The following is a 26,551-nucleotide window of genomic DNA, read 5'->3' as shown; positions in this document are numbered from 1 at the left end:
TCAGCCAGATTCAGAGCCAGACGGTTTTGGTTCCGGCCTGTTTTGACTTCAACTCATAGTTCCTATTGATTAAAAAATTAAATAATAAAAAGAATAATTTAAAATTAAATTAAAATTAAACTTTGAAATTTGAACTAAAATTAATTTTTTAAACACCATATTAGTTTAATTTTGTTTGGTTTAGCAATTTCTTAACTAATACTACTAGGTCACTTTCGTTTATTTGAAAAATTGTGCTGAATTATTGAAATGAGGCGAAATAAAATATTCATAACTGTTCCATAAAAGTCGACAAATGACTAATATAAGACTCTTGCATATTTTAGAGCATCTCAAAAAATCTCTTTAAAAGAGTTTTTATTTTATTTTAAAAAGTTTAACATTAAAATAAAAGTTCAATGGACTTTCTATAATATAATTTTTAAATAGAGAATTAATTTGACTCTTTACATATGGAGACTCAAACTTATTCTCTATTCCTTATTTTTAAAAAATAATTTCAAATTAAAACATGAGGATTATTTTTTTATTTTTGGAATTTTTTTTTATTTTTTTCTCAAAATAAATATATAAAAATAAAAGTATAACAAAAGAAAATAAATTTAATAATTAAATAAATTAATTTTTATTAAAAAAAATAAAGTGCTATATTTTAAAGAGTCCATTAGTAAAATTTAAAATTTTACTCTTTATATAAATGATGCTTTCTATTTAAAAAAATATGCTATTTATAATAATGAGCACTATTGATGCTCTTACAACAAAATCTAGCAAAAGTAAGAACAACCAATTCCATAATGTGAAGCTAGAGTTAAAGATTTATTAGCCAAGAAATCATAGAATATAACAAGAATCAAGCTTCGACAAAAGAGGATGTTATTATTAGTTGCTTTACAAAAGGCGTGTTTTTTTTAATAGGAATTTTTATTATTCGAGTTTGCATTTCTATAAAAATTCGCATTGTATTTTATTCTCGAATTTGTGATTTTTTTTGCCATCCCTCAAAATTGTAGCCTATAATGTGCTATCAAAAATGTGCCGCTTTTGTGCAAAAAATTTGAAAGATTGATTAGTGTTTGCCATATCTTATGGCTTTTCATACGGACTACATGCATTTTCATCAAAACAAAAACAAGAACGGGAAAAGCTTCACTGGAATGAAAATTTCAGATTAAAGAAAAAGAAACAAGAACACGATTACAAGATAAACATAACTTAAACCAAAAACAAAAAAAGATAAACATAACTTAACCTAGCAAGATTACTTGCCAAACAAACATTCATTTCCAATTCCAAAACAAAACAAACTTCATGCCTTGAGGAAAACACTTGTCAGCACATTCTTGGCCTGCAATGCCACCTGAAGAAGCTTCAAACCCTAACAAACACCAAATAAAAACCAAACTTTAGTTTACATTTGTTAAAAATTACTAGTAGAATAATCAAATATAAAAACAGTAGTCAGAAATGGATAAAAATAAGTAAATTTATTTAAACATATATACCTCATCTACTCCGATATCAACCATTTTCTCTTCGAGACAACTTAAATCCCGGATACTGAAGGTGTTGATCAAAGTAATACCAGATATGGTAGACATCGGCTTCACCTCAAGATTATCCATCACCATGTAAGTAACCACATCTTTCACAAATCCAGTACCATCTCCGTTGCTGGCCACTTGCTTTGCATGATTAGTAGCAACAACCGCTGCTATACTAGACATTTTGCTCTGGCAACCGGGGCAAGCCACATCTTGGTCAAAAGCCACTCGCCAAGCGCAACCTCTAGGACAATAGTACACCTTTTGACTGGAAAATTCAGAGTTTGGCAACAAAAGTGGCGCTTGAGTGGCTGGAAATGGAACTTTTGGCTTCAAAATGGAGTCCTTGTTTTGCGTTGGTTGAAGGTAAGTGTCACTTAGGGTTTCAATGCTCTCATAAAGGTTGCCTAAACAGCCCACCATGTTATTTTTTGTAAGCAGCCTAATGACGTTTCCTAGTGGAAAAGACATGAGGCTAAATAGGAAATCTACGAAATCCTTGTTTGCCTCTGCAAAAAGAACTTTCTGATTTTTTTTGTCAATCAGAAGTTTCAGTTTCACTTTCGAATTTGAAGTTGTCGCCATTGTTTTTCAGTGTATACACAAAATGATGGTAATGTTTTAATTTTCTTGATATATATATATATATATATATATATATATAGGTGAAATGATGATACTGTCAGTTTAAGGAAGTAGAAAGGTCGAAGTCAAACTTCACATGGGATTATGGGAACGTTATGGTTTTTGGATATTCAAGACCATGATTTTTGGCATTTCCCCAGTCGGTTTGTTTACTACTATTGGTTACTTAAACCTTTGATTGTTACTTCACATATTTATTTGGGTATTTTTCCGTTGAAAAAAAAAGGGCAATGCTAAATGGCCCGAAAAACTATGGACACAAAATGGCCACAAATGTTTTTAATTTGCTAATCAGCCCTTAAATTCCATCCATTTTATTAAGCGGCATTTTTTTGTTTTGGTGGAATTGATTGTCAATTAATGTGGGTTTTAATGGATAACCACAAAAAGAAGCAATGCCATATATCCAAACTAATTAAGACTAGACTTTAATAACTGTTAATGTCATTTGTTACTAGAAAATTAGCCTCTTTTTCTATTTTATTCCTTTTCTTCGTTTTCTCTTATGATTAAACGATATATAATTTTATATGCATATAATAATTTTATAAATATCAATATTAAGATTAAAATTATAAATCGTAGCATGTTTTAAATATATATTAGTTTTATAATGTTCATTAATTTTAAAACTATAAAACATGTCATACTTTTTTTTATTTTAGTTAATACAAAAATCAAAAAAATAATATACTTAAAAAATTGTTTGATTTTTATTTTATACAAAATGTAACCTTAGTTTGTTAGATAAATTATATATAATTTTGAAAATCTAACAATCATCAATGAACATTTAAAAATAACAATATATTTTATCAAAATTGAATATTTTTTTTGAAGGGGCCATATACTTATATATTTAATAAAATAAATTTTCAAAAATTTCAAAAGCAATAAATAATAACACTATGTCATTATTGGTAATAAATAGAATACAAAATACATGTACATGTTAGGATAAAATAAATTAATAATCAAATCAATAAGCATTTACAAATTAAGATTATATAGAAGTCGAGTCAAACTCTAATTAGACCAAGGTTGAACTCGACTCAAATTCCGTAGTGTTTTACAAAGTTTTATCAAGATCGAACGATGTTTGAATTCTTTGACTTCGACTCAAGTTAAATAAAGCAAATAATTATTAAAAATGTGATAACCAATTTTTTCACTGTAAAATATAATATTTAATCGATATAACTCAAACGATATAAGCATTATGCAACAATTCTGATATAATCTTATGTTTATAAAAAATAATTTATTAAATGTAATAGGTCTTTAAAATTTATAACTATAGATGATAGAATATTTGAAATTAGAGTACATATTTGAAATATATGAAAAAATATTTCAAATATGGATAGTAAAATTTTAAATATAATAAGAGTACGATTTAATATATTAATAATGAAGAAAAGAGTTTCCTAATAAAACAGATGCGGTCAAAATAAAATTTTATTTGCAAAATAAAGCCAAAAATAGATTTTACTTGCAAATCCATCCTTTCAATTCTTGGTTTCATAGTTCTAGTTCATTGTTCCGATTGATTTTAAAAATACAAAAAGTATTTCAAAAATTAAATTTAAATATTTAAAATTAAATTTAAAAAAATTAATTGAAATTTAAATACTTTAAAAAATATATGGAAACTAACACTTTTAAACTCTTTTGATCGTAAAACAAACGATAGATTAATAATCTACGATAATTGATTAACGTCTTTTATTTAAAAAGTATTAATGAAAGAGTTCGAAATAATGTATATAAAGGAAAAGTGGGAGCTTGGAAACTTCAACAAAAATGGTGAAAATAAAATGAAGAATATGGTGGCTTTATATAGAAAGACTTGGCCAAAATTATAATTTTACCTTTATGGCAATTTCGTAAATAAACTATTTCGAGCATAAACCGACTTTTTATCACTTTCGATTTCAAATTCTCCGAATAACTTCCAAATAATTTTGTATGAATATCAAACTCAAAATTAATACTTCGGAGCTTTCAAAATAATTATTTTAATTATTTTAGCAGTTTTAAGCTTAACTTCTTTAAAAATCACTTTAAATATCCAAAAATTCATAAAATAATATTTTAATCTTTTCATTTCCTTTCACTTACCTAATAGAATCCAAATAGGAAATTCAAATTAGGGATATGAGTCCAAATATGAATTCATTTTTTGTTGTTCTAGAAGATAAGTCTTATAGAATCTCTTGGATCATCGGTATTGTAGTTGAATTCAGATTATAAGTTATCGAATAAAATCCGTATTAGATCTTAGTATGCTACAGAGTATCCACGATTATTAAATGTTGTGGGATTCGATCATTGCTTCTTGAGCAATATTTGTATGGATTCTGTTCTAGATTAATCTCGTCTTGACTTTTTATTTTTTGGCGATTCTTGAGGTTCGCTTCAGTAGGTGAATCCATTAGACTCGACTCATCATATTATTATGCAAAATTGAGTTTACTTCATTAAGTATCATTATGATCTTTTTAGAAGTTGCCATAAGTTTTATAAAATATTAAATTAAAAGCGTAAAAAATCACGAAGTTTAACGTGTTTTGTAAATTTAATACAAATTTTTAATTTTAGCAAATTAAAACACCAGCTTTTGATCTTTTTTTATTTTAACACCAAATAATTTTCTTTCAGAAAAAACCTGATATAGACCCCGAAACAATGGTTATTCCGATGTGCACATTAGTATTTTTCTAACGGAAAATTGTTCAAGATCTAAAATTGCAAAAACCTAATAGTTCAGATTTAATTTGTCAAATTAAAAGTTCATAATAAATTTACAATACACGCTAAAGTTCATAATTTTTTACACTAGTAGGCCTAAAATATTTAACTATCCTCAAAACCTAAAATTAAAAATATTATAAAATTTAACCCCGAATACAAATTGTTTAAATATGAGATTATCATATGAAAAAAAAAATACTTTATATTGAATATTGAATCAAATTCACCCTCTTTAAAATTTAAATTCATGCTTAATTTTTTTTATTTTAAGTAGATTGAAAAATTTAAGCTGTATAAAATTAGACAATTTAATATAAAATTTTCTTATAAATAATAGTATTATTTTTATAAATATTTTTAAGGTGATCGTGAGTATAATTTAATCATTTAAGTTAGGAAAGAAAGATCGATGTAATCGTATTAAATTGTATACATGAGACGATTTTCTCCAAGTTTTATAAAATAATTTTTTTATTTTTTATTGACTTTATATTGAAGAAGTGTTAAAGAGAATTAAAAAATTATTTAAAAAATTTGCTATGTACTATTTTTTATATTAATTGTTTTAAATTGAATTCATATGTGCCCTAAAAATCTAATACTCAACACTTCAGATTTCTCTACTTATTAATATGGACTTTTTTAAATATTTTTATAACAATAAATTATGTGTATAATAAAGAAATTAAATCGGCAATTTAATTCTTTCTATAAATATAGTTTGACCATTCTAATAATAAGTGTATTTAATACTAGTACTAATAAGAGTAATAATTAGTAGCATTGAAAGTTGGGAAAAACAATTAGATAAGTAGATAGTTTTTTTTTTTTTTTGCAGAGATGCCCTCATAATGGGTTTAATTTCAAAAATATCATTCTCGCCAAATTGTGTCCAAAATATTCGGGCCAAATAGATTTTCCCAAAAACAAAATACACATATTAATTATTTCAAGATTTCCAATAGATTTAATTAAACAGGCAAACATCTTCAAATAAACGAGTTTATAACAAATAAAATAAAAAATCGAGTTTATCAAATAAATTAAAGAAATTTTACATTATTTTTAAGGATATTTATAGATTATACTTTTTTTTACTAAAGATACTTTTTTAAAATTTTAAAGTATTTTTTTTACTTTTTAATAATTTTAATTTTTTTATAAAAAAATTTCTGAATATTTTTTCTGGTGTTTTTTTAATTATATTTTTTAATAAGACTGATGTTTTTTTTAGTGTATATATACTATATAGTGTAGTTATAGTGTTTTTTAGTTTTTTTTATCACTAGTTTCAAAATAAATATATAAAAATAAAAGTATAACAAAAGAAAATAAATTTAATAATTAAATAAATTAATTTTTATTAAAAAAAAATAAAGTGCTATATTTTAAAGAGTCCATTAGACTAAAATTTAAAATTTTACTCTTTATATAAATGATGCTTTCTATTTAAAAAAAAATGCTATTTATAATAATGAGCACTATTGATGCTCTTACAACAAAATCTAGCAAAAGTAAGAACAACCAATTCCATAATGTGAAGCTAGAGTTAAAGATTTATTAGCCAAGAAATCATAGAATATAACAAGAATCAAGCTTCGACAAAAGAGGATGTTATTATTAGTTGCTTTACAAAAGGCGTGTTTTTTTTTAATAGGAATTTTTATTATTCGAGTTTGCATTTCTATAAAAATTCGCATTGTATTTTATTCTCGAATTTGTGACTTTTTTGGCCATCCCTTAAAATTGTAGCCTATAATATGCTATCAAAAGTGTGCCGCTTTTGTGCAAAAAATTTGAAAGATTGATTAGTGTTTGCCATATCTTATGGCTTTTCATACGGAGTACATGCATTTTCATCAAAACAAAAACAAGAACGGAAAAAGCTTCACTGGAATGAAAATTTCAGATTAAAGAAAAAGAAACAAGAACACGATTACAAGATAAACATAACTTAAACCAAAAACAAAAAAAGATAAACATAACTTAACCTAGCAAGATTACTTGCCAAACAAACATTCATTTCCAATTCCAAAACAAAACAAACTTCATGCCTTGAGGAAAACACTTGTCAGCACATTCTTGGCCTGCAATGCCACCTGAAGAAGCTTCAAACCCTAACAAACACCAAATAAAAACCAAACTTTAGTTTACATTTGTTAAAAATTACTAGTAGAATAATCAAATATAAAAACAGTAGTCAGAAATGGATAAAAATAAGTAAATTTATTTAAACATATATACCTCATCTACTCCGATATCAACCATTTTCTCTTCGAGACAACTTAAATCCCGGATACTGAAGGTGTTGATCAAAGTAATACCAGATATGGTAGACATCGGCTTCACCTCAAGATTATCCATCACCATGTAAGTAACCACATCTTTCACAAATCCAGTACCATCTCCGTTGCTGGCCACTTGCTTTGCATGATTAGTAGCAACAACCGCTGCTATACTAGACATTTTGCTCTGGCAACCGGGGCAAGCCACATCTTGGTCAAAAGCCACTCGCCAAGCGCAACCTCTAGGACAATAGTACACCTTTTGACTGGAAAATTCAGAGTTTGGCAACAAAAGTGGCGCTTGAGTGGCTGGAAATGGAACTTTTGGCTTCAAAATGGAGTCCTTGTTTTGCGTTGGTTGAAGGTAAGTGTCACTTAGGGTTTCAATGCTCTCATAAAGGTTGCCTAAACAGCCCACCATGTTATTTTTTGTAAGCAGCCTAATGACGTTTCCTAGTGGAAAAGACATGAGGCTAAATAGGAAATCTACGAAATCCTTGTTTGCCTCTGCAAAAAGAACTTTCTGATTTTTTTTGTCAATCAGAAGTTTCAGTTTCACTTTCGAATTTGAAGTTGTCGCCATTGTTTTTCAGTGTATACACAAAATGATGGTAATGTTTTAATTTTCTTGATATATATATATATATATATATATATATATAGGTGAAATGATGATACTGTCAGTTTAAGGAAGTAGAAAGGTCGAAGTCAAACTTCACATGGGATTATGGGAACGTTATGGTTTTTGGATATTCAAGACCATGATTTTTGGCATTTCCCCAGTCGGTTTGTTTACTACTATATTGGTTACTTGTTACTTCACATATTTATTTGGGTATTTTTCCGTTGAAAAAAAAATACACATATTTATTATTTCAAGATTTCCAATAGATTCAATTAAACAGGCAAAAATCTTCAAATAAACGAGTTTATAACAAATAAAATAAAAAATCGAGTTTATCAAATAAATTAAAGAAATTTTACATTATTTTCAAGGATATTTATAGATTATACTTTTTTTTTACTAAAGATACTTTTTTAAATTTTTAAAGTATTTTTTTTACTTTTTAATAATTTTAATTTTTTTATAAAAAAATTTCTGAATATTTTTTCTGGTGTTTTTTTAATCATATTTTTAGTAAGACTGATGTTTTTTTAGCGTATATATACTATATAGTGTAGTTATAGTGTTTTTTTAATTTTTTTTATCACTAGTTTCAAATTACGTGCTACGCACGTGACTCGTAATGTGACTTGTAATAAATATTAAATTAGTTAGAGTTTTTATTAGAAATAAATTTTAGACTTCAATTTATCAATTTTTAAGATCGGCTAAATTTGTCTATTTTGCTAATTTTTTTCCTTTTAGTTGTTAATTTGAAAAGAAAAATAAATAAATCAGTTAGATGTAACATATATATTTTCATAAACTATAAATATTTTCTAATCATAAATATTTATAAATTAATTTATTAAACAATAACATAAAGTGATCAAATGTAAAACAAATCGTGATTCATGGTAATTGACCTAGTAATTGACTTTTTTTTATAATAGAAAAATAATAATTACTATGGTAGTGGTAGATATGGTAGACAATTCTATAAAATAAGTGAATATTGTGATTCTATTAAAAGTAGTTTAAGTTAGCTAATATTTAGATACAATAATTGTTGTTTAATATAATAATTAAAATAATATTAAAGACATTAGTGTAAGTGTGTCCGTCCTCCCCGATCCGTACTTTTATATATAGTATATAGATAGATAGATGTATAGCATAAAACATTGCAAATACAGTCAGGGCCGGTTTTAGATGAAATGAGGCCCTAGGCGAGCGAATATTTTGTAAATATATGCTCGGTTTTTCAAAATATAAATTGCATTTTTTTCACTTTTTTTCTTATCGTTATTGGTAGTTTATTAATAGATGTTTGTTAGCTCATTAGTTGATTTTTGATAAATTTTTCAAAAATGTGTTTTATTTCAAAAAAAATAAATTAAAACATTTTTTTAGCAAAATTTTAAAAAATTATAAAAAAGAGTACAATTTTTTAAAAATAGATAAATAAAGATAGAGTTTCTCTAGAGGACTAAAATGTATAAACTATATATTATTTTTATTTATATCAGTCAAACACTACACACAAATTATCAATGGGTCCAATTAATTTTTAGAAATTAAAATTACAACACTTATTATTAAAAAACTCCTATAACTATTTATTATTTAAGTATATATTCGTATTTTTTTAAAAGACTTTATATAAATATGGGACCCTTTAAAATTTAAGGTTCTAAACATTAGAATATTTAAATAAACTTTAAAATAAAAACAAAATATCAATTACTAAATAATCTAATAAATTCTTATATTTAAACAATTTGATATATATGTATATTTTAATGAACCCCAAATAAAATGGGGTCCTATAATATTTGAGGTCCTAGGCATAGGCCTTAGTGGCCTATGCTTAAGGCCAGGCCTGAATACAGCATAAACACTTCAAATACGCCAAAGACAAAGATACACCAGAAAAACACTAAAAATATACTATAGATATACTAGAAATACACTATAAAAACAAGAGCAAATTACTATGACACGCCTCGCATTTGAAATAATTTACAGTTTAATCCCTCTTATTTAAAAATTGAACTATATAGCCTCTCACTTTTGGTTTTGTCATATTTTTTTGATACTAACATCAGAATAAAAAATTATGTCGCTCATCTGTGCACCATGTCGTTTTTATAGCAAACCAATAATATATGTAATGTTGATTATTTTTTATAATAAATATACAATCATTAAGAATTCCAATAAGTTTTTGTATTATATTGCTTTGTTGTAAAGACGATATAATAGATACGTGCGACAATGACTCCATATCAATAGTTTCGAGCTTAGGAATTTTGAAGATCACGATACATGCATGGACAAGATAGAGGCATAACTTATTTTCAAATTCCTGTTATTTTAATTCTTTTGATTTTGGATTTCTATTTTTTTAGAGATTGAGTGATCAATATTTTAATTTCAATTAAAGGCTTTTCCATTAATACTTGCGATGCTAATGAGAGCAAATAATTATTTTTGTGTACCTTTAATTTAAGAGTGTTTATTCCATACAAAAATTGTGCCATATCATTTTTATAATACGCTAATAAATATTTGTGACAGACAACTTATAATTATTAGTATGTAATTATCATTAAATATTAGCACATGAGTGACATATCATTATTGTTATACGAATAATGTGGCACAACGTAGTATAATTATCCTTAGTTAAAAAACCGAGTGTTTATATTTGACTGTATGTCGCATTTGAGAATTTTTTTTGGTTCATAATAATTGTCACTTTAGAGTTTCAAGAAAGCATTAATTACTATTTTTCTAAGTTTATCTCTAATAATAAATAACTTAATAAGGTTAAAATAATTAGTCAAATATTAAAATAGTGTTAATTAATATGGACATCTAATAAAAATATATATAAATTAATACATATTTGTTAGTTTCTTAATCAATATGAAATGGTCAAGTGCGATAAATATTATATTTCGGAGGGAGTAATTTTTTTTTCGATGAAGTCCTTTAACTTCTAATTTTTTATAATTTTAATTATTAAATATTTTTTAAATATTGTATAAATTGATTAGATAATCATGCAAGACGAAGATACAATTCAATTACAAATTTAATAAATTTATTTATTTTCTTATAAAATAAAATATAAATATTAAAAAGTTTAAAATTAAGTTGAGTTCTTTTATAGACAATATAATTTTACATATCGATATTTTTGACTAAAACGATAAATTTATATCAATAAGATATATCTCAAATGGTATACGCGGTTGACAAGATTTTGCTAGATCTTGCTCAATTTCCCCCAACAAGTGCTGTCCTTTTTCAATTATATAAAAATGAAAAACGATAATTTTTTTTAGAAATAATTTATGACAATATTAGCTGTCAATTAGTAATTTGTAACAAGCATATACAATTTTAACTTTAAATTTATTTTTGAACACATAAATGAAGCTGATTCGGCTACAGAAATATATGAAAAAAAGAATCAAAAACTAGCATAGTAGCATTTTTATAATTTTGTTCAACTTAAAAATTAAATTGAATTAAATTAAGGATAGATGATTCTATTAGAATATCAAAGAAAAATGATGCGATACAATAAACACAATGTAATATAGTTTTAGAAAATAGATGTTCCGGAAAGAAAAGGTAAAGAGAAGCGGACGGATCGCCGAGTTGCACATTCAAAGAGCTCCGTCAATGCGATTGAAGAAATTAGATATAATTTTTTGTTATTTTACTGATGTTCTATTATTGTACCTCTTGAATGTATTGATATATTCAATATTTGATCAAGTTGTATTTTTATTTTCCTATTAATGAAATTTTCATTATTCTCAAAAAAAAAAAAAGAGAAAAATTGAGAAATACTTAACTTATACAACAATAATTAGACAATTACGGGGCTATCTTTCAAAATTGAAAATTATCATGTCCATCTTTTATTTTTCAAAATTAACTTTTCAAAATTAGCAAAATATGAAATTATTAAACAAGGTAAGTTTCACTTGATAATCAAATCTTCTCCTACAATCTCTATAAAAATCAAATTTTAAAATTACAATTAAAATCTTTCAAAAAGCTGAAGAATCCAGATTTTGCTGCCAAAGACAAAGAAAGGTTAAAAATCGAATAATAAGAGATGAAATGACAAATCTCAAATTTCAAACTTAGGGTGGTAATTATCTAATTAATTTGGGCTAATCCCGTAATCCCTCCAAAAAAGTCAAAGGTAAACTCTTCCATTATATATATAGGAAAGTTTTTATCTAGACCCGGTCCATGAAAAATTCATGAACCTATCTAATGAGGTGTTAGAGAAATTCAAAAAAAGATATATATATATATATATATATATATATATATATATATATATATATATATATATATATATATATATATATATATATAGTTAATTTCATATAAAATCACCAATTTTACACGTTTTTTCATTTTAATCACGTCCTTTAAAAAGTGTCAAATAAAATCATTACCTTTTATATTTTTGCAAATCTACATCGATGAGTAAAATTCTATGTCTTTTTCCTCCCATATAGATGTTTTAATCTAACTAATGCTCTATTAATACACAAAACACATTCTTCTTACTCTTTTCTTGTTGATTCCGGTTGTTAAATCAAGAAAAATTCACCGAATTTTCAACTTAGTGATAGATTTGCAAAAAAAAGAAAGGTTATAATTTTATCTGACACTTTTTAAAAGACGTGATTAAAATGAAAAAACGTGTAAAGGTGATGATTTTAAATGGAATTAACCCTATATATATATATATATATATATATATATATATATATCTATATCTATATTATAAGTATAAAAGTGAAATATTTTTCACTGTACATTGAACAGTGAAAATGGCTTCATTCCTATTATATCCCTGTCAGTACAATGAATAGTGCATTAATTTTTTTCTTTATTATCCTTCATTTCGATTATCTGATGAAGCAATATCATTGTGCATTGAACAGTGATATCGCTTTACCCTTTTCTGCCCTTTTAAGTATTCTTTCCTGTTCTTAACAATCCTTTGTATCTGAGGGTAAAACTGGTAATTCGAAAAATATTTGTTGAACATCATCCCCTACATCATTGCTCTAGAGTGACCTCTGACTATCCTAAAAGAACCTTTTAAAGAAGGGGTTACTTTAGAGTGTCTTGCTGGACTGTTACTGATCACACATTTTTTAGGACAAAAATTGATCAGCTCACTATAAATAGAAGTAAAATATATAGTCACAAACGCACTTTTGCAGGTTTTTTTTTAATCTATTGTTCTTCCTGCCTTTTTGAATGATTTTCCAGTTTATAAACTAACTATTCAATGTTAGTTCCAGCTATCTGATGAGCCAATCTATTACGGCAGAGCATTTTACACTTTGATTGCAGCCACCTGCAAGGCCAAAACAGTGTATGTTAGTTCCAGAATTGCTCCAATTTACAAAAAAGGTACAAGAGGGTACTTAGCACATCTAAAATGAGATTTATCTTTATAAAAACCTTAATCACATAGTTGGTTATATTTGCATTTGAACTAAAAAAAAATTAAACAATATGCTTGCATCAGTTTATAGGCTTACCTTGATATTTCAAATGACATGGCGCGTGGTTATGCATTCAACCTTCCTGACATAAACACCTATTTGGATAACTCGGTTTAATATTTGATTTTCGTCAAAAAAAAAAAAGCAAACCCAAACGCTTGAGTGAACTACCATTGTGGAAATATTTGAACTTTTTTGCTCTGAATTATCCTTCTTTTTCTATGTCGGCGGTAGTAAAATCAAACTTTGCAAACATCAACAGTTGCCAGCATTTTTTTAAATTTCGAAGAAAGAACATGATGTCTAAGCTATACCGCTGGAACAACTAAGGGAGTTTTGAGTTGAGAGTTTTTTTTTTAGAAATTAAGTGAACAGCCGGCACATAAGTTTTAGGTTATGAGAAAAGCCAATTGTTTGGTGAAGAGGATGATTCTGATTACCCTAACGTTTGATCCAACGTAAAAAATTGCGATACGAATTGGACGGTTGTGATTAAATGTTGTTTAATATTCAATGGACGAAGTTGATTGTTGTTAATTTATCACTTTAATTAGAGTAGTGCTATATAACCCTCCTTTTTAACCCACCTTCTTTAACCCACCTGACGTGGCAACAAACTAGTGGATACATTAAAAGTTGTTTTTTGAGATATACACTTTTGGAGGGTAATTAGACGAATTAAATACTGACACGTAAGGAGGGACAATGAATAAGGTACATGGAGTGCTCTGAAAACCTTAATAAAAACGAGAATTTTCCTAATTATCAGAGAAAACATGGAGTGCTCTGAAAACCCTAATGGCCATGGGAACTCGTCTTCTCCTTCAACCCTGCTGAAAGATGGACGGGAACCCCCTGATGAAGATAGATCTACAAAAAAGGCCAAGTTTCGTATTGATAAACCTGATGAAACTCCTATCAGTGGGATGTCCTTTAAAGACTCGGTACTTAAAGAGGCAAGAGAGCGTGAAGAGTTAATGGCGGGAGATGAAGAAGATTTCGCCATGGTTGAAGATGATGTTACCTTAGACAGAAATGGAGTTATCCCTGCTATCTCCTTCTCGCCTAGAGTGCAGGATGAACTTGCTAAACCTTGGTTTACTACAGCGGTGGTGAAACTTTTAGGGCGTCCCATTGGATATAAAAATCTATGTAATAGGTTGGATTCCTTATGGAACTTTATCCAAGGTTTTGATGTTATTGATTTGGAGTGTGGGTTCTATCTTGTTAAATTCAGAAGCAGACATGATGTCGAGACTGTTGTTACTGGGGGTCCTTGGGTCATGCTTGGGCATTACCTCTCTGTTCAAGCCTGGAACCCTAGTTTTGATTGTACTAATGATGAAATTCAATCCATCCATGCTTGGATTAGACTTCCTGGAATGCCTATTCAGTACTACAACAAAAAAGTCCTTCGATATATTGGCCAAGTTATCGGTGAGGTTATTAAAATCGACTACTGTACGGAATCTGCCGAGAGAGGGAAATTTGCTCGTATTGCAGTTGTTCTCGATTTCAATAAACCTCTTATTTCTCAGTTTATGCTTGATGGCAAAATGCAGTTGGTGGAATACGAGTGCCTCCCCCGCATTTGTTTTTATTGTGGGAAATTCGGTCATACGAAAGATTATTGTCCTGAGATCATCGCTGAAAAACCGTTAGCCACAAAGGAAGCTGGGCCATCGATGGTGAGGGAAGAACCACCAACTTTAGGGCATAAGGAACCTTTACCTAGCCCTAATCTTGGTCCTTGGATGATTGTTGGTAAAAAGGGTAAGTCAAAGTCTGTTTCGGCAAATCCCAGAGATAATTTTCAATCTAAAGTCGGTAAGGAAAATATCCAACAAGGATCCAGATTCCATGTTTTGGAGTCTCATGATTTGGAAAATAGCAGGAATGATGGTAACCGCCCGGCATTAAAGGAGATTGCAGTGAATCAGAGTAGTGGACTCGTGGAAAAGAAGTCTTCAAGGGCTAAAGTTTCTCCTCATGCAGCAAATGTCTCAATTACCCCGAAAAGTAATAGTGGGCTTAAATAAAAGACTATCCCAGATCAGCCCAGCATTGAAAATAAGCAACTGCAGGCCAGATGTTGTGTTACCCCGGCCCAAGTCTCTCTTGCCTCTGGTAAGCATACTGCTGTTACCGTCTCCTTTGCCCAACCAATCCCTAAAATCAATTTGCCTAATTCTACCAATAATCCCATGGAAGAAGATGGCAGGGATACTTTGTTGAATTCTACTGAGCCTGAGCCCCCGGATATCACTGTCCTTGTAGATAGTGATCATGATATGGAGGAGAATGTTATTATTTCAGACGAGCTCCCTACGATGATGCATTCAGATGATCCAATGCACTCTGATTTGTTGATGAATGATGCAACTTCTGTGGAAGTTTCGGAAATGCCGGGCAATTCTCATATTGCTTCATGAAGGTGGTTGGCTTCTTCTTGTTCCCCTACATCTTTTTCATTTTTAATGATTGATAAAAAGAAAGTATGTGTTTGGAATGTTCAGGGTGCTGGTTCTAAAGCGTTCTTTAGAGTCTTTTTTAATTTTTGCAGACAACATCGTTTTGATATTGTTGGTATTCTTGAGCCTAGGATCAGTGGTGTTAGAGCTGATTCGTTTATTAAGAAATCCGGCTTTGACTGCTCTCATAGAGTTGAAGCTAATGGTTTTTCTGGGGGTATTTGGGTGCTCTGGAGACATGGCAATGATATTAATATCTTAGTGAATAATAAGCAATTTATTCATCTTAGTGTGGGTAATGGTGCTGATTTATCGTACCTCACTGTTGTGTATGCTAGCCCTAGTGCTTGCCTCAGGAAATTCTTATGGGAAGACCTCTCTTTACTTGCGGATTCTATTCAAGGTCCCTGGGTTCTTGGGGGGGATTTTAATGCTGCGCTTTCGGATTCAGAGAAAAAGGGAGGAGCCATTCTGAGAGCAGGAAAGTGTAAGCTGTTTTGTGAGTGGTTCTCCAAATTTCATATGATTGACTTGGGGTTTTCGGGTCCCAAGTTTACTTGGAAAAGAGGAGATACGCTCAAAAGATTGGATCGATTTATTTGTAATGAGCAGTGGACTAATCGTTTCAAGTTTCACTTTGTCATTCATTTACCCCGTATTCAGTCTGATCACAACCCTATCTTCCTTCAATTTTCAGAGCTTCAGAGTGTTAATGGAGAGCCAAAGCCTTTCAGATTTCTTGCGGCCTGGGTGGGGGCCGATGGTTTCCATGACTTGGTTAAGAATAACTGGACTGATTCGGAGTCCTTTGTTAATTCTGTTGACAAGTTTGCTGCTGAAGCCAGAAAATGGAATTATAACGTCTTCGGAAACATCTTCAAACGCAAGAACAACCTTCTTGCTAGGGTGGGAGGCATTCAAAGAGCCAGGTTGCACTATAATTCTGCTAAGCTTGATAGGCTTGAGAGCGCCCTGACTAAAGATCTTGAGGATACTCTGTACCAAGAAGAGTTACTTTGGCTCCAAAAATCTCGGTGTGACTGGATCATTGACGGAGATAGAAACTCGGCTTTCTTTCATAAAAAAGTCAAGCAAAGGAGGCGGCAGAACAGAATTCTGATGTTGAAAGATGATAACGGGGTTTATATCGATGATCAAAGCAAGTTACAGCAGATGGCCATGGATTATTATAAGTCTCTATTCAGGGCTGATACTGTAAATAATGGTACTGGTCTCATCTCAGGTGCATTCCCCTCTTTAAATTCTGATGTTTTGGAGAAACTTTCAAAGTCAGTGTCTGATGAAGACATTAAGCAAGCTCTCTGGGATATGAAGCCGCTAAAAGCCCCAGGGCCCGATGGTCTCCATGCTCTTTTCTACCAAAGCCAGTGGGGGTTAATTGGAGGTAAAGTGTGCTCGTTTATCAAGAGTATTTTTAACGGTGCCCCTTTGCCTGCTCAAATTAATCAAACTTTGCTTACTTTGATCCCGAAATGTGAGTTTCCTGATTCTATTAAGCTCTTTACACCTATTAGCCTCTGTAATGTCTCGTACAAGATTATCACCAAAATTATTGCTAATAGGCTAAAGAGTATTATGTCTCAAATCATTGGTCCTGCCCAGACTAGCTTTGTTGCAGGAAGGCACATCACGGATAATATTATTCTGGCTCAGGAAATAGTTCACTCCATGCGCAAGAAAAAGGGTCAGAAAGGTTTAATGGCTATACAAATTGACTTAGAGAAAGCTTATGACAAACTTTCGTGGGACTTCATCAATGACACCTTGAGTGATATCGGTATCCCAGGTTACCTATCTAATGTTGTTAAGCAATGCATTTCTTCTCCATCTATGAGCATCATTTGGAATGGTAACACTACATAGTCGTTCTCTCCGTCTTGTGGCATTCGGCAAGGTGATCCTATTTCTCCCTACCTATTTGTCTTATGTATTGAGAGACTTGCCCACCTTATTAATCATGCTTGTAATTCAAAGTCTTGGAAACCCTTGAGATTGGGCAAAGATTGCCCTCCTATTCCTTATCTTTTCTTTGCGGATGATCTTTTCCTGTTTAGTGAAGCTTCATTGGATCAGGTGGATGTGATAAATTGTGTCTTGAATTGCTTTTGCTCTGCTTCTGGCCAGAGAGTTAATAAAGAAAAAACGAAGGTCTTTTTCTCTAGCAATGTTTCGGTTAATGAGGGTAACATTCTTGCTGCGAGATTGGGGTTCTCCAAAACTCTGGACCTAGGTAAATACCTCGGGATGCCTCTAATCCATGGTAGAGTCACGAAAAAGCACTCCAGTAATGTCTTGGCTCGCCTTAAAAATCGCCTTTCTGATTGGAATGCGAAGTGTTTGTCTTTAGCTGGTCGCTGCACGCTGTCTAAATCTGTTATTCAAGCGCTTCCTGTGTATGCGATGCAAACCATGAAGCTGCCGCATAGTGTTTGTAACGAAGTGGAGAAGAATTGCAGAAGCTTCCTGTGGGGATCCACTAGTTGCTCCAACAAGATTAATTTGGTAAAGTGGGTTGATGTCAGGCAGCCAAAAGAAAATGGTGGGTTGGGATACAGATGTATGGATCTTTTTAATCAAGCCCTTATCATGAAAGTTGGCTGGAATTTATTAACCAACAGAGATGTTCTTTGGGTTAAAGTCCTTAAAGCCAAATACAAAGTTCCGGTTGGTAGATTGGATGTGTTACCGACTCGCAGTAACCCGTCTCACTTATGGCGAGCTTTAGGGACTGTCTGGCCTAATGTTCAAGAGGGTACCCGGTGGGCTCTTTGCAATGGAGAATCGGTTCGGTTTTGGCTGGACCTCTGGCTGGATGAGAGTTGTATTTTATGTAATTTGGTTATTCAACCTATTCCTTCTATGGAGATTAATGCCCTTGCTAGCTGCTATGTTAGTGTAGATAAACAATGGAATTGGAATGCTTTTGCCTATCTCCTTCCAGAATCTGTTTTGGCTAAGATCATTCGGGTTATTCCTCCGGATCCGAGCCATGGTGACGACTTCATGTACTGGGGCTGCTCGTCGAATGGGTTGTTCTCAACTAGATCTGCTTATAAATCCATTGCTCACCATGACTGGAATGCTCAAGATATGGATTAGAAAACTCTTTGGTCGTGGCATGGTCCAGAGAGAATTAAATTCTTTCTTTGGCTCGTTTCTCATAATAAAATTTTAACTAATATGGAGAGGATGAGGAGACATCTTTCCTCTGATGGCATTTGTGGCAGATGTAAGGCTGTCAATGAAGATATCTTGCATGCGTTGCGAGACTGTTTTTTTGTAAAGGAATTCTGGTGCAAAGTGGTTAATGTCAATAAGCAGAATTTTTTCTTTTCTTTGCCTCTGAACTCTTGGATTAATCTGAATCTTTCTGACCCTGACCAATTTGGGGATTCGAAAGTGTGGACGATCATCTTTGGTGTAGCTATCTGGTCTATCTGGAAGTGGCGTAACAAGCATGTGTTTCAAGCTGAGCTTTCTTCTACTACTCAGCTGTATATGGAGATTATGAACCAGGTGAGGAGTATTGGAAAAGCTATGGAACATAAGAATCTCTTGAACAAGTCTTATAGCTCGAGTTTCAGTTCGTTTATTAGTTGGAGTTGCCCGCCTTTGACTTGGGTTAAACTCAACACTGATGGGGCGTTTGATGCTAACTCTGGGATTGCTAAAGCTGGAGGTTTGATCAGGGATGCGAATGGTAGCTGGTTGGGCAGTTTCTGTATGACGGTCGGAAATGGTTCAGTTGTTGAAGCTGAGCTTCGAGGTGTTTATCATGGTCTGTTGTTAACTTGGCATCTGGGGTTCCGAAGAGTTCTTCTCGAAGTTGATAACAAGAATGTAGTTGATGCTTTAAACAAGCGTAGCTCGGCAGGGAGCAATTTCAATATTAGTGCAGCTATTTGTGCCCTTCTTGCTCGGGAATGGGAAGTGCGTGTGACTCATGTTTACAGGGAAGCGAATTTTGCTGCTGATCACTTGGCGTCGCTGAATGTTTCTGATGATTTCTGTGTCGTTTATCATAATAGCCCTCCTGGCAGCCTTCTCCATTGGCTCAGCCATGATCGTCAAGGAGTTTCTTATACTCGCAACATTCATATGTAGTTGTGTTTAGGCTTTTGTCTCTTTTCTTGTATCAAAAAAAAATAGCATTTTCCCTTTAATTAGCCCTGCACGTTATTTTAGTCACCCAACACATATGTTGTTGGGCTTTTCAACTGTCTAAGATTAGTAGAGATTAACTAAAAGTTATAGTCTCATGCGCAAATATTTTCAAATGCATTTATGAATTATTACTAATTTATCACAAATAAATTTTTCATGGACATTAAAATGATTTATGAGTAAAAAATAGTATATTTTATATTCTCTATTTCTCGATTCAAAAGAAACATAATCTATTTTTATGTCTTATTTTAAAATACTAATTTATTGAATTTTTATTTTTATTTTTTATTATTTTATATATATAATTTAATTTAAAATAAATATAATTTATTATTAGGTGATATTTCAGTAATTAATAAAATATAATCATATTTTATTAATTTAGTTTCTTTTTAAACTAGATGAATGAAATATTTATTAGTATAATTTGTTTGTATAGTCCTAATGGCGGTGCCCATTAAAGTCTAGCTTAAGTGATCATGGCTTTTCAAATGTATTCTTGAGATTTTGATTTCAAATATAAGTTCAATAGTTTAAAACTGATTTTAAAAATAAATTTAAAACAAAATTAAGTTTTATCTTAGTTAAAAAAATGGCAGTATTGTTTTAAAAAGATTTAGTAATTGATGACTTTTTAGTAAATTACAGGACATTTTCTTAAGAATCAAAATTGTGTTAGTTATTATTTTTCCGTTTCCAATAGTAAATTACTATTAATCACATATTTAGAATTACATGTTTGAAGTTAGATTACAATATATAAAAACAATTTATGTTTTGTTAGAAATAATTTATGACTTCTTATTATCGATACCTTACTTGAACTCAAGATTAATTTCAACTAACTTAATACATCAAATAATTAATACCTATTTATTTAGTTTCAGTTATATTTATATTTTTATATTTATTATACCCGAAGCAACGCAAGAGTTGTTTACTAGTATATATATATATATATATATATATATATATATATATATATATATATATATATATGAGAAAATAACAAAAAAACTCATAAATCACAATTGCTTTTCACTGATTGCCATTTTAGATAGAGGTATTTCTTTGTTACCATTATTATTTCAATTAATAGCATAAAACTCATTTAGTTTTCATTTAATGCCATCTTTCTCAAATTTACATGTGTCCAAACATCCACCCTCATTAACTGTTTCATCTTCTTATATATATATAGCTTCTATTCCTTTTGTGAGGTGGAAGTCAAATGGCCGGCCAACAATTCTTTTTTTTTTCCAACTCTGTGCCACTTTTTGGATTTTTTTCTATGATTTTTCATTTTAAAAATCAACCCCTCACAAGATATAATTTTTTATTCCCATGAAAAAGATGTAAAGTATTTGTCATTTATTTTCACTTTTTTGATATTTATTTTCATTTAACTTTTTTGCGAGTTAATTAAATTATAAATTGGATCCTAATTAAATTATAAATTGGAACGGAACCCATGTTTTCTTACTCAACATTTATAAATTAAATTCTACCTTAGGAAGCAAAACAGAATGATTTACAAAAAAAGAGTAGAATGGTTTACAAAGAAAAAAATGAAAGAGGAATAAGATCAGAACTGAGTTATGGTTTATATTTTATATCAAAACAAAATCTAATAATGGTTTGATAGGGTCAAACTTGAAGCCTATAATGTAACATGAGGTTCTAAATTTGGTACAGTTAATCATTTAGAAAGAAAGATTATTCAGCTAAATTCATTTATTTTCTTGCATATTTGTGGTTTGTGTTATGACAGAAAATAAAATAGAAAGTGAGAGTAAATATTATGTTGGAAAGCGTGCACAAAGAGAAAAAGTGGAGAGAGCACAAAGAGCATGCATAGCTGCCAAGTAGTACACGGAACTCATAAACCTACATAAGGATACATTTTCTATTTTTCAAAGATTTGATTAGCATAAGATAAATTATTAAATATATAAATTAATTTTTATTTTATATATTATTAAATAGATTAAGTATTAAAAAAAATATTAAAAAAAGTAATGAAATGCAGATGGTATAGAGCATATATATCTTTAATACATTTCAGATACATTTTTGATACAACTCTGATACATATTTGATACATTTCCGAAACATACATTTCCAATACATATTTGATACATCTTCGATACATTCCCGGTACATATTTGATGCATCTCCGATACATATTTGATATATATTCGATCGTTCAAAATATTTTTTCTTGTTTTTATATATTTTCTCGTTTTGTTACATGTGTATATATATATATATATATATATATATATATGTTTGATACATATTTGATTCATTTTTGATACATATTTGATTTATTTTTGATACATATTTGATTCATTTTTTATACATATTTGATTCATTTTCGATACATCTCAGGTATATCAGATAATTATTAATTTATTATTTAAAAAAATAAATAGTTAAAAGACGCGTAGGTGGATTAATTTATCTTTTCCAAAATCTTTTGATCGAGAAAGTGAATTATATGTAGTAAATTGGAGTTTAATTAACCGAATTAATTAAATTTTTTAATTTTTATCTTTAATTTTTATCGATTTAATTGAATCAACCGACTAATTCGATAGGTTCATTAATATATTTATACATTTTCCGATACATATTTTATACATGATAGATACATTTTTAAAATGTACTTTATAGATACATCATGATATATATATTTATACATGATAGATACATCATAATATATAATTATACATGGCATAAAAATTTAATAATTTATAAAAATTGTATTATTTTTGTATTTATGTATTTTTTAAAAATTTAATAAATTTAATAAATTTAAGTTTTTAAAATTAAAAGTAATATTATTTTCAAAATTTATATTATATAAATGAATTATTAAGGCATATGGTGTGTATATGAGAAAGGGGGACCACGTGGGAAGAGAGGGAGAGAGAAAGAGAGGAAGAGAAACACATGAGAGAGAAAAGGATAAAAAAAAGAGAAAAAGGGGGGACCATAAGAAAGAGAGAGAAAGAGAGGAAGGGAACACATGAGAGAAAAAAGGGGATTACGTGGAAAAGAGAAAGAGATACCACATGTCTTTTTTTTTTATTGGAATGACATGAATATAAAGTTTTGGTGTTTTGTGGTATGAATGTAAAATAAATGAGTTAAATGATAATTAGTGTAATTGAAGCCCAATTTTTGGGATTTTTGTTGTTTTCTCTATATCTATACTATATATAAAAGCACGGATGGGGGGGGGGACAGGCAAATTTACCGAATAATCCTTTTCAGTTTATTACTAAATAAATGTTTTATAGTCATTAACTAATTAGTTATTTAATTAATCACTATTATAATTAAAGTCCTAATTAGAATAGGTAGCTAAATTATCTCCAATTCAGTTTTAGTATATAATGAATAACTAAATTGTCTCCAAATTATTAGGAATACCTATCTTTTAGTTTGATTTAACTACAAAATTAAAATACTGTATTTAGTCAATATATTATTATTTAAATTTATATCTTATGATTTTTAAAGATATTATTAATAAAATTAAGTTAATTATTTAATTATGGTTATTATAAAACCAAAAGAAGAAAAAATTCAGCATGAAAAAAAATTTAATAACCGAATAAATTTATTAATATGTTTATTGACAAGTTACGTTACGAGCCACGTGCATAGCACGTAACGCAAAACTAGTATATATATATATATATAAACAGGTAAAGTCATTAAGGGATTCTCATTGTCCTTTTGTTTCATCAAATTGATTTATACTCATTATATGATAAAATATAAAACAACTTGGAAACTTTTTCTTAGTACAAGAACCTTTAGCATATACTTAATTAATTTAGAGTAGATTCCACAAAGAGCTCCCCAAAACAAGAAACTAATTTAACTCATGAAACTAATTTTTTCAAACAAAATACCTCTCATTAGTCTCTAATTTCATATTCAATCATTTTAATAATGTCGACTAATCTAAATTTAAGCCTTAATTAAGCTTTCTTATGGGAGAAACACACTTGTCAAAACATTCTTCGACTGCTGCTTCAGTATCTTCAAACCCTACAAACAGATCAAATTCAAATCAATTCATAATTTTGCATTCAAAAGCTTATGGATCTAAATTAAGTAGAAGAAAAAAGAGTATATCATACCTCAGCAACACCCACGTCAACTTCCCTCTCTTCAAGTGAACCCAAATCCTTAATCTTAAACATGTTGATCCAACCAATAGTACTGTAGGCCGCAGACATAGCCTTAACTTCCAAATTATCCATCACCATATAACTCACCACATCTCTCACAAACCCACTCAATTCATTACAAGCCTCCTCCTTTTCCTTTTTTGCATCATCGTTTGATTCTGTAACAATATAAGATAACTCAACCGACATATTTCTATTGCATTTAGGACAAAGAGCTTTTGGGTCACCAGTCACATATTTATGACGGTTATGAATATTGTAACGATCATAGTACATACAATCATGATCGAAATTGGAACAGCTAGAACACCATAGATTCAATCTGCAACAGAGATAAGCCTTTCTTACCAAAAATATAGGTCACTTTCTATATTTAAAAATTAATTTTAAACAAATCAATTGCTTCATATTCAAATATTTGAATAAATGTCATTTTTTTTTTCAAACATAAAATATGTCACTAAAACATTACTCATTATTGTTTATATATTTACAAAATTATAAAAGAATAAAAATAAAAAAATAAAATAAAATAACAAATTCTAACCAACTATTTTTTTTTATTATTGTGTTTATTCAAACCGTTTATCTTTTAGATGAAGTATTTACTATTGTTGTTTATTAATATAAATTGTATGCAAATGAGTTTATATATTTATTAATTACACATAATTTATAGCCCGGGCTGGAATAAATTCTTGGATCCGCCACTGCCGGTAGACATCGCAAGCTTTTAAGCTTTTTTGATTTTATGGAGTCTGACACTTGTGGAAGGCTAGAAATAGACGGGTTTTTGACGAGGAGTATTCAGATGCTAATTCGTTGCTTTTTCTTATTGTTTACAAAGCTGTTGAGTTTCAATGATGTTTTTAGATGTGTTGATTTCTTTAACTTTTATTAAATTCTTGCCTTGTTTTTGACTTGTTTTGCCATCTATATTTTGTGGATGTGCTAATCTATTGATCATTTATAAAAAAAAAAACAGAAAAAAAAATCTAAAAAACAGATAGGTATACTTCATTAACGAACTTCCATTCTCATTTTTTTCCATTTAGAGTCAGAATCGACAATAGCTAAACCATGAAACTAATTTTTAAAAGAAAATATTTCTAATAAAATTCTCATTCATATTCAATCATTATAATGATGTCGACTAATCTAAAATTAAGGTTGTATCACACGCCTTCCTTTTACGGAGAAAAACACTCGTCAAAACATTCTTGGACTGCAAGGACTGCTTCAGTATCTTCAAACCCTACAATTAGAAACTCAAATCAATTCATAATAATTCATAAATTGCCCGTGAAATTTAGTCCAAGTGTCTAAATTAAAACTGTCTAGCGCCTTTTTTAAGTTCTAATATTGAAACTTAATAGGGCCAGAAAATGTAACTACTAACTACTATAAATAATTTTTCAATCGAAAGCTTAAAGATTGATATATACCTCAGCAGCACCCACATCAATTTCCCTCTCTTCAAGTGAACCCAAATCCTTAATCTTAAACATGTCGATGAAACCAGTAATACCGGATGACGTAGACATAGCCTTCACTTCCAAATTATCCATTACCATGTAACTCACTGCATCTCTCACAAACCCACTTAATTTATTACAATCCTCTTCCTTTTCTTTTTTTGCATCATCATCATCTAATACATAAAACAACTCAACCGACATTCTGTTTTTGCATTGAGGACAAACAGTTTCGGGGTCATCAGTCACATATTTATGATGGTTCCAATAGTAAATACAATCATTATTCTCACAGGATCTGCGAGAGCACTTACAGCCACGTGGTTGTAGTTTCATTTCGCAACAGAGATACGCCTTTCTTTCGACAGGGTTCCGGTCAGTTATGGTGTGTGTACTAATGGTAGAAGTAGTTCTGTTGGTGAGTAGGAGAGGAGATTGAATATCAAGAACAGGAGCTTTGGGTTTTAAAATGCCTTCCTTGTTCTGATTCTGGTGCTTCGGTTGAAGGTAAGTGTCGTTGAGCGATTCAATGCTCTCATACAAATCGCCTAAAGAACCCGCCATTTCCTGGTTTGTTAATAGCTCCATGGCACGTCCTAAGATTGCTATCAGAGCTTATACCATTTGAGTTATAGCTCATTGGTAATAAATGATTAAAGTTGTAGGTTAAAAGAAAGCTTAATTACTTAAAAAACGCTCACCTTCAAAAAAGAAAAATTTATACCTTGACCTAGAAAAATTGTCATATTTGAATAAAAAAAAATTCGATTTTTGAAACAGACACCGGGAAAGAAGGTGAAACATAAAAATAAGGTCATG

At 29.7% G+C, this 26,551-nt stretch overlaps 2 protein-coding genes across 2 annotated transcripts; both read right to left on the bottom strand.

Annotated features, from left to right (window-relative positions):
- Positions 1-1,199: 1,199 nt before the first annotated feature.
- Positions 1,200-2,129, bottom strand: LOC126662039 (uncharacterized). The gene is made up of 2 exons (XM_050355925.2): positions 1,506-2,129; positions 1,200-1,378 (listed from the first exon to the last, which is right to left on the bottom strand). Exons 1-2 carry the CDS (start codon positions 2,127-2,129, stop codon positions 1,310-1,312), a joined length of 693 nt encoding a protein of 230 aa, XP_050211882.1. The 3' UTR covers positions 1,200-1,309.
- A 4,862-nt stretch (positions 2,130-6,991) lies between these two features.
- LOC126661216 (uncharacterized) lies at positions 6,992-7,811 on the bottom strand. The gene is made up of 2 exons (XM_050355032.2): positions 7,188-7,811; positions 6,992-7,060 (listed from the first exon to the last, which is right to left on the bottom strand). The coding sequence occupies exons 1-2, from the start codon at positions 7,809-7,811 to the stop codon at positions 6,992-6,994; spliced, it is 693 nt and encodes a 230-aa protein (XP_050210989.1).
- Positions 7,812-26,551: the final 18,740 nt, after the last annotated feature.

This window comes from Mercurialis annua, linkage group LG8, assembly GCF_937616625.2.
Source record: "Mercurialis annua linkage group LG8, ddMerAnnu1.2, whole genome shotgun sequence".
NCBI classification, from domain to species: domain Eukaryota; kingdom Viridiplantae; phylum Streptophyta; class Magnoliopsida; order Malpighiales; family Euphorbiaceae; genus Mercurialis; species Mercurialis annua.
The sequence above is the reverse complement of the archived record's forward strand: the minus strand, read 5'-3'. Positions and strand labels throughout refer to the sequence as shown.

Bases quoted from the DNA above. Each gene is read 5' to 3' on its own strand.
- LOC126661216 (XM_050355032.2), bottom strand. From the start codon at position 7,811: ATGGCGACAACTTCAAATTCGAAAGTGAAACTGAAACTTCTGATTGAC. The intron at 7,061-7,187 runs GTATATATGTTT...GGTGTTTGTTAG, and splicing joins TTGATATCGGAGTAGATGAG to GGTTTGAAGCTTCTTCAGGT.
- LOC126662039 (XM_050355925.2), bottom strand. From the start codon at position 2,129: ATGGCGACAACTTCAAATTCGAAAGTGAAACTGAAACTTCTGATTGAC. The intron at 1,379-1,505 runs GTATATATGTTT...GGTGTTTGTTAG, and splicing joins TTGATATCGGAGTAGATGAG to GGTTTGAAGCTTCTTCAGGT.